This window comes from Helianthus annuus, chromosome 13 (genome assembly GCF_002127325.2).
Source record: "Helianthus annuus cultivar XRQ/B chromosome 13, HanXRQr2.0-SUNRISE, whole genome shotgun sequence".
In the NCBI taxonomy this organism is placed as follows: Eukaryota; Viridiplantae; Streptophyta; class Magnoliopsida; order Asterales; family Asteraceae; genus Helianthus; species Helianthus annuus.
Window position 1 is genome coordinate 74,800,312 of NC_035445.2, and position 9,010 is coordinate 74,809,321.

Genomic DNA, 9,010 nt, shown 5'->3' on the forward strand with positions numbered 1-9,010 from the left:
CAAAATTTGGTGTTTCTTGGCAAAGTAGCAATATAAATATATTATCTTAATATTATTTTTTAAGTTTCGATTTACCTCACCTATTTTCAAGCGTAATTTGAATTGTTAAACCCGGTTTTCAGACGTAAACTAAACTAACTGATTTAGAAGAAAGCCCAATAAATCTGAAAAAAAACATCTTATAAGAATCAAACACAGAGCCTAATAATCATCAAACCTTATAACATCCTTAAAATTACACTAGACTATAATAGCATGTATCACAATGAGTTCTTTTAGTGCGTGTAAGAGTACCAGTCAAAAAAAAAGAAGGTGAGATGTGGGCTGGTGATTACACGCCATTGGACCTTCTTTTCATGAACACTTTTGTTTGGTCCTTCAGATTCTTCTTTATATATCTCTTGGGATTTGTGTTATTGTGGAGTATAAATGAAGCAGTCTTTTATTTGGTGGATAGCAAGCCCAGTTATTGCTTCAGCCCATATTTGTTGTGTTTCGTCCAGAATCAGCAGCCCATGGGCCGATGCTAGTTTGTTTAAATCCATCCTACTTTAATGATTAAACTAAATTAGATTAGAAACCCCACTTTGTTTTAAATCCATCCTACTTTAATGATTAAACTAAATTAGATTAGAAACCCCACTTAAATACACTAGTTAAATGAATACAACTTGATTTTATTTTTATAATAATAATAATAATAATAATAATAATAATAATAATAATAATAATAATATCGATCCATGCCACCTAAATAGATTGCAAAAGTTAGGGTCTGTTTGGTATAGGGTAATGGAATGTATGAGGGAATGAAATGTACAACGGAATAAAATGAATGATTCCATTGTGATGTTTGGTTACTCATATGTGAATAGAATGAGTTATTACTTTGTACAATTTGATAAACAAAAAAAAAAAAGATGAAGTAACGAAACACAATTGTATTAAAAACGACAAATATATAATTGCCTCAATAATTATAATAATATATTAATATATTAATGGTAAAAAAGTTAATAATAAAAATTTTGATATATATTAATATTAGTATTAATGTTAATATTAATGATATAAATATAAATATATTTCTTTCCATTAAATGAAGGAATGAGAAAAAAAACACCCCTTATCAAGGAATGAAAATTGTTATGTTTAGAAGGAGTTACATTTCTTTGAAATTCTATATTCCATTACCACATGATAACCAAACATGTTTCTTTTCATTCAATCAAAATGATCAATTTCATTCCACATTCCTTTTCTTCGTACCAAACGCTACCTTATTGGTTGAAGACAGGAGTTAGGACAGAGAAGAAACTGAATTGAATAATTTGAATAATTGTTTTTTTTAAATTTATTATTCATTGAGGATAAGTCGTTATTAAATCATTTGAATATTTGATAGTCTGAAAACATGCCCCTCTAAATTCTCAATTACATAGGGTGGACACATGGCACGTAATATGCTTATTTATAGGTTGCATAAATAAGCGTAGAAAGATTATGAAAAATATATGCCAATAAGCTAAAATAATCCACCGGTTTGAAACTTGGATTCGTTGTATCGATCCTAATTAAAGGTCCGGTGGAGACCAGAGACGGTGCGGTTTTTGCTTAGTACACGACTTCATCCTGTTTGGATGGCTAGATTGATGGAAGTTTTGGGCCACCAAAATAGTGTTGTTAGAAAAATATTTACCAGTGTTTTTGAAGATTTTTTTTGTTTCTCACTCCTATTCTAATTGGATAAATCCAATTCATTAAATAACTATTGATCTAATCATATTTTTAAACAATATAAAAAACAACTTTTTTTTATAAAACCTACTTTGAAAGAAAAACATATTTTAAAAAAAATTGTATTTGATAAAAAAAAAAGATTTTTAGTCACCTATCCCGTTGATACCTTATTTATTTTTTTCAAAAATCAAGTTTTCAAGCTCTGAATTTGACCATTTTTATTCAATCCATTAACTAGGTTTGGATCCGTCCTTACTTTCTCCGTTAGTTAATACATGTTATAAAGAATTAGTAGGTTCAAACCTACTATCTCTTTCGTGTGTTTGAACATGAAATACATAATTTCTATGTGGGTTTTTCTTAGAGAATACTTTACTTAAACAAAATTTAGACTTTTAAATTTTTTTCAATTGTAATTAAATCTACAAACTTTGTTTTTGTAAAAAAAAAAAGAAAAAGAAAATAATAAAGAAAAGCTTTTTTTATTTATCGATTAAACTTAAACTGTTTTACAAGTTTATTTAATATATTATGTTTTATTCAATATAACAATATATAAAATAATTAGTCAACGGAAATAAAATATTAGTCAACAGAAATATATCAATGACGAAATTGAGTGAATTTTCACTTTTTTCTTTGAATAACTTGGGGGTAACTTTAATGAATAACTTAAACATGAATATGAGGAAAGTTGTAAGAAAAAAAAAACTGATTTTCTTTTTAGATTTTTCGAAATACAGATTTTTCGACCTATAAAATATGTTTTTGTTTCAAAGTAGGTTTAAGAAAAAAAAAACTGATTTTCTTTTTAGATTCTAAAAAAACATGATTAGATCAATAGCTATTTAATGAATTGGATTTACCCAATTAGAATAGGAGTGAGAAACAAAAAAAATCTTCAAAAACACTATTTTGGTAAATAGTTTTCTAACCACACCATTTTGGAAAATAGTTTTTCCACCAACACTATTATGGGAAAAAACTCTATCGATCCTAATTAAAGGTCTGGTGGAGACCAGAGAGGGTGCGGTTTTTGCTTAGTACACGACTTCATCGTGTTTGGATGGCTAGATTGATGGAAGCTTGGGGCCACCAATCTTTATAACGTTTTACTACGTTTGGTTGTATTGATTTTTCCTCTCCGATATCATAACTCTCTTAGTCTGTTAAATTTCTTCAATTGGAATATGTGATTTTATGCATTTTAGAAATCGTATCAAAACATGCGTGTTATAATCTTATACGAAAAAACTATGTATGTTTTTTACAAAAAAATCCCGATTTTAGAATACATTTTTGAACCCCAAAAAAGGTTGAATTAGTCATGGTTTGGGTGGTGGTGTCTCTCATTTGGGGCCTTGTGGTTGAAGTCCAATTAGTATATCACGTAAAAATGAGTATATGAGGATACTATGTAACATATTAAAAAAGTTAGTTAATTACTTTCTTGGTCCTTTTGGTGTGTGCATATTATATTTTTGAGTAAATTACAAGTTTTGTCTTTTATGTTTACACCAAATTGTAGCCGCTGTTCTTTTTTTCAAAAGTTTATAGGCGGTGTCCTTAACCTTCCAAAATCTTGCACGTTATGTCCTTTAGGTCAAACCCAGTTAGATTTTTTAGTTAAATCTGCTCATGTGCATTGCACATGAGGGTATATTTGTCTATTCACATTTTCAGGGACTATTTTGTAAAGAACTTTTATTCAGGGACTATTTTTACAAAACTTAAAAATAAAAAAATATATAAACTCTCTCTCTCTCTGTTTATATTTGGAATTCAAGAACTCCACCCGCCACCATCATCGCTCGCCTGAGATGTCGGAACCTTGCTAGAAAAGTGGAACGACCAATACACAGTCTGAGTCGTCATCACTTGCCTCCCCGGAACGCTGCTGCCCGGATTCCTCACTCAAACTCCCCGCCATTCTTCACACTACACAACTCCCACCACTCCAATTTCACCTGAACACAACCATCAAATTCAACCACCAGAAGATAAAATTCATAAAATGATACCTAAAAAATCAAACTGATAAACAGAGTTGAATTAAAGGCATAGGTGGATAAAACTACAACTTAATTGTTTATATATCTACGCAATTAACAAAACCTAAACACCACTAGAATCCGAATTGGAATATAAATCGAAAAGATCATTAAATTACCTCCCTAAACACCACTCCCCTTCAATACTTTTTTCCCCTTCAACGGAATAATGCGGTTACGTGAAGTAAGCGGATGTTATTTTGTGAAAAGAATTGTAAAGTGTAAATACCTTGAATACTTTTTTCCCCTTCGTTCTGGTTTTCGAGCAACAATGGAACCTGCCGGAATATGCTCCGATGTGAAGAAGACCGGCCGACGAGGGGAATTTGGTTTTGTAAGATTTTGAGTTATGAATATTCTGTGAAACGGCATAAACGTTACGACCACAACCACCCTTCACCTCCACCCAACGCTGTCGCGACCAAATCACTCACCGTTGTCGAACTAACCCACCACCACATCCACCCCTTCACCTTCACCCATCAACTGCCGCCACCGCACCTAACTCACCACCACAACCACCCCCTCACCTTCACCCACTACAAAATCACCCACCGCCGCCCCTAACCCACCACCACAACCACCCTTCACTGCCGTCATCTCTTCAGATTGTGGTAGAGAGAGAGAAGAGTGAGAGATAGGGACCTTCACTGTCGTCCCCCATCCAGATTGTGTTAGAGAGAGAGAGAGGAGAGAGAGAGGGACCTAGAGAGAGGCTCTTTCAGTTTTGAGATAAGGAGACAGATTATATTTTTTTTATTTTTGATTTTATTGCAAAGTAGACCTTAAACACAAGTTTTTTTTACAAAATAGTCCCCCGAAGAGATGAAATGGCAAATATACCCTCATGTGCAATGCACATGACCAGATTTAACTAAAAAATCTAACTGGGTTTGGTCTAAAGGACATAACGTGCAAGATTTTGAAAGGTTAAGGACACCGCCTGTAAACTTTTGAAAAAAAGGACAGCGCCTGTAATTTGGTGTAAACATAAAGAACAAAACTTGTAATTTACTCTATATTTTTGGTCCATATTTCATCAAAAAATACATATATGGTCCTCATTATTTGCACATAAGCAATACATCTGGTTCTTGACGCTAACAGATGTTATATAGTTTGCTAGCTTTTTGTTAAATTACCTTTTATACCTTTTTATCAAATATATATATAAAAAGAGTTAAGTTCACGTACAAAGTGTCTTATCGTACAAAACGTACGAAAGGTATGAAAAAGCCAAAAAAACACAGTGACATTTTCGTAATTATCTACTCGTAGAATAATTATCAAAATTACTCTACAAATGATCTTGTAGGGTAATTTTGATCTTGTAGAGTAGTTTTGTAAAATGTTTTTGTAACGTAATTTTGATCTTGTAGAGTAACATAATTACTCTACAAATGATCTTGTATGGTAATTTTGATTTTGTAAGATAATGTTGTAGAGTATCATAATTACTATATAGATGATTTTGTAGAGTAATTTTGAATTGTATGTTGTTTGATAAACTTACAGAGTAATTTTGATACAATTGTAGAGTATCAAAATTACTCTACAAGAACATTTTACAAAATTACTCTACAAGATCAAAATTACCCTACATGATCATTTGTAGAGTAATTTTGATAATTACTCTACGAGTAAATAATTACGTAAATGCTACCGCATTTTTTTAGCAAAACCTTCAGTTCGTACGTTTTATACGTTAAAGTTATTTGTATTTGATCTTTTGTCTATATATAACACCTTTATTTAGAACACACAAAACGCATAACCCCCCCCCCTCGATCCGCACCCCCCTTTTCTTTTGTCTTCTACGATAGATTTGACACCGGCACAGGCACCTCCACAGAGCTCGGACCAATGACCCTGCTGTTGATTTCGATAGTTGTTAGATTAATTTGGATATTTTTGTTATTGATTTTTTAAGATCAAGATTTACAATTAAAAGAGCATTAAGTTCAACTATAAATACTTTATATGACTTTCTCGTCTCAAAGAGTTGATAGCACCAAACCAACCTCTAATATGAAGTTATGAACCACCCAGAACGACTTTGTTAACCGATTTGTTGATCACCCTCATGTGTATGGAATAAAACCAAAATATAGGCATATCATATGGACCATCCATGCAGTTAATTCAAAACTAATTGCAATGTTAAGTGACACCGGTACCTCCGTGGTAAATCTACGCTTAAACAAGACTAGAGTTTTAGCAAATGTCTTACAAGAAAAACATACAAAAGACTATGGGCCAGTTTGCATCTTCTGAAAAAGCTATGATGATTGCCGGATTGTCAAGATAACATACTATATTGGATCTAAAAGTACCACTTATTAGTTGATGAAATAATGTCATAAAACTCTATTGTATAATAAACTCTATTGTATAATGTACGTTGAAAATGCAAAATTCAATAATAAGCTTACATATTATCTTCTAACGACTAGACCGTAGACACATCACACATACTCGAGAGATTTAGAAAAAAACATCAATCCATGTTCATCATTTGTTATAATGTCAAATTAACTTTAAATGCAATATTTATGGTCAAATCAGATCCTACATATATGTGTAGCGCTCAACTCACATTAAAACTTATTTTTAAACTATATATCTCGAATAATACAATATTGCCTTTTTAACGATAAATTTAGATTACTAACAGAGTAACAGATCACTAGAGTATCATGTAATATTGTTAGATTATTTTATTAATGAAGTTTTCCAGAACTCTTTACTAACGGGTATTTTTAGGTTTATTAATGAAGTTTTCCGGAACTCTTCAATTATTACTAACGGCTATTTTTAGAATAGCTACATTTTAAAAGTTGTTACTTGTTACTATTTTAATTTAATATTTTTATTTTATGTACACGGAATTATATCTAGTTGTATCATTTTGTCCACAACCACATGCCACGTACGTTCACATTAGTCCAAACACACGTCATACAAAAACCTTCCAATGTACCAAACCCATCAAGTTGTGATAAATACAATCATACAAACCCTTTAATTTAATGACACCACTTTTCATGCAGTTAAATTCGCCCCTAAAATATTTGAGTAAACAAGAAGCAATTAATGAAGCCCAAAATAAAATAAAATAAAACTGGTCACGAATAATACAAAAAGTATACAATATGATTTTTATAATATATATCTAAACCGGAATATAAGCGATTAATAAATGCCATGACGTAAAATGAAAGTAACACCTCATCTTCCTCCCACATGCATCACTTTGACTTTGTTTCTACTCGTATATTTCAACAATATATAATCATTTAGTACATGTACAAAATAAAATAAAGATTTATAATAACTAAAATATGAAGAAAGAAGCAAGAGTTTATTAAAAAGTAAAAAAATAAATAGTTTGAAAACTTGTATAACCAACGATCCGGTTTTACAATAATCGGTCACCCAAATCAAACGTAGTTCAAAAATACTCAACTGGACCGTTATCTAATAGTGTATGATTGTTTAGATTAGATATGAAAACCAAAAGAATATTTCACAATAATTTGATGTAATAAAATATATCATAATCATTAATTTGCAGTACAACATGTCCAATTTGTAATATTCTTGCTATTATTTTTGGACCCTTTTGCGTTCTCCACAAAAGTTACAAATTCATCCACGTATTCATGCATCATAATTCATAAAATTCATAAAACAAAAATAAATAAAAACTATAAAAAAAGAAAAAGAAAACTTAATAATAGTGGCACGTTGTTGACTGACTTGAGAAATGAGAAACATTTAAGATGTTACTCCGGTCCGTTAACTTCATCCATTTAAACACTGACGCTGCATTTTTGAGCAAGTTGGTACTTAACGCCGGTAACAACTCCGGCAATACCGGAGTTCTTATTCCCAAACGGAATATACGCCGGACATGTGACGTGGAGGTGGTACCTACCGGAAATAAAGCTACCAACTTTCCATCTCACACGTCCATTGATCTTGATCACAAGTGCTATAGCACCATTGGATTGATCTTGGCTCAAAGCGGCGCCATTGTAAGGCGCGACCGGGACGTTGGTGCCATAAACAAAAGGTGACCATATGTTTAAGTCTTTGTGGCCTTGATACACGGGTTGAATTACCGTGAAGTAGGTTATTTGTTGGCTATGGTATGTGGCGAAAACGTTGAGTTTGTCGTAGTAGATGCCGATTTTGCTATTCGGGTTTCGGGCGTTTATGGTGACTTGGAAGTTGGAGGAGAGGAGGATAGGGGCGGACACGTTGAAGTTGTAGATGGTGGCATCTTGAAGGATGAATTTGGGTTTTTTGGGTTGGAGAATGGCCCATGTGATTAGGAAGACTAGGAGGGCTATGCCGATAAAGATCGCTAAGCCGATGAGTATTTTTTTGATTAGTTTCTTTTTTTTGTCGCCGTGGTGGTCGCAGTGTTTGACCGACATGGCGGTGGCAACGCGGTGGTGGTAGTGGTGGTGCTTGTAGTGATGGTAGAGTTGTGTTTTGTTAATAGGTTGTGGTGAAGAAATGGGGAGAGGAATGAAGGGAGTGTTTTGGTTTTATGGATGTTAAAGAGTGTGTGTGTACACACACCTTTGTAATATAAATTTGTTTTGGAAAAATAAAATAAAATATATTATAACAATTATTTTAAATGATATAATAAGATACAATGTATTAGGGTTTGTTGTGGCAACTTATTTTGATGAATAAAAAAATAATGGCTTTTTCGATGATTTGTAGAATAAGTTATAATCATATATATATTTTTTTTCAAATTACTTTTAGTATATTATTTTACATTAATGAATAAAATAAACATTCAACAAAAATTGAATACCTTTAATATCACTGGGACGTAGACTAAACGCATAGATCCATGAACATGCCATCTAACTTTTAGGGGTAGAAAGTGTAAACATGCATTTTTGTGTACTAATAATAATTAAAAAGTTAATTTTTATTTTGTGTACTAATAATAATTAAAAAGCTATTTTTTATTTAACAAGCTCATAAAAATAATAACAATATCATCAACCATGTAAGAAATTGAGATGTTCTTATATATAATTTTTTATGAGATTCTTTAAATAGGTAACGTCGGTGCGGTTTAAACATTTTTTTTTAAATGCTACACTTTGGAATTTTAAGAAACAAAATTCAAGAATAATTACGAGTGGATTGAGTATGAATTTGAGATCCCAGGTTGTTCGAATTGTGTG

At 31.8% G+C, this 9,010-nt stretch overlaps 1 protein-coding gene and 1 long non-coding RNA gene across 2 annotated transcripts; both read right to left on the reverse strand.

Moving 5' to 3' along the window:
• Positions 1-3,424: 3,424 nt before the first annotated feature.
• Positions 3,425-4,517, reverse strand: LOC110898191. Its single transcript, XR_002569259.2, has 2 exons — positions 4,021-4,517; positions 3,425-3,707 (listed from the first exon to the last, which is right to left on the reverse strand). It is a non-coding gene; the product is annotated as an uncharacterized LOC110898191 (long non-coding RNA).
• Positions 4,518-7,315: 2,798 nt separating this feature from the next.
• On the reverse strand, positions 7,316-8,386 carry LOC110898192 (NDR1/HIN1-like protein 1). The gene has a single exon (XM_022144948.2). The coding sequence runs from the start codon at positions 8,231-8,233 to the stop codon at positions 7,604-7,606; it is 630 nt and encodes a 209-aa protein (XP_022000640.1). The 5' UTR covers positions 8,234-8,386; the 3' UTR covers positions 7,316-7,603.
• Positions 8,387-9,010: the final 624 nt, after the last annotated feature.

What these genes read in the sequence shown, in the direction of transcription:
- LOC110898192 (XM_022144948.2), bottom strand. Translation starts at nt 8,233, where the DNA reads ATGTCGGTCAAACACTGCGACCACCACGGCGACAAAAAAAAGAAACTA.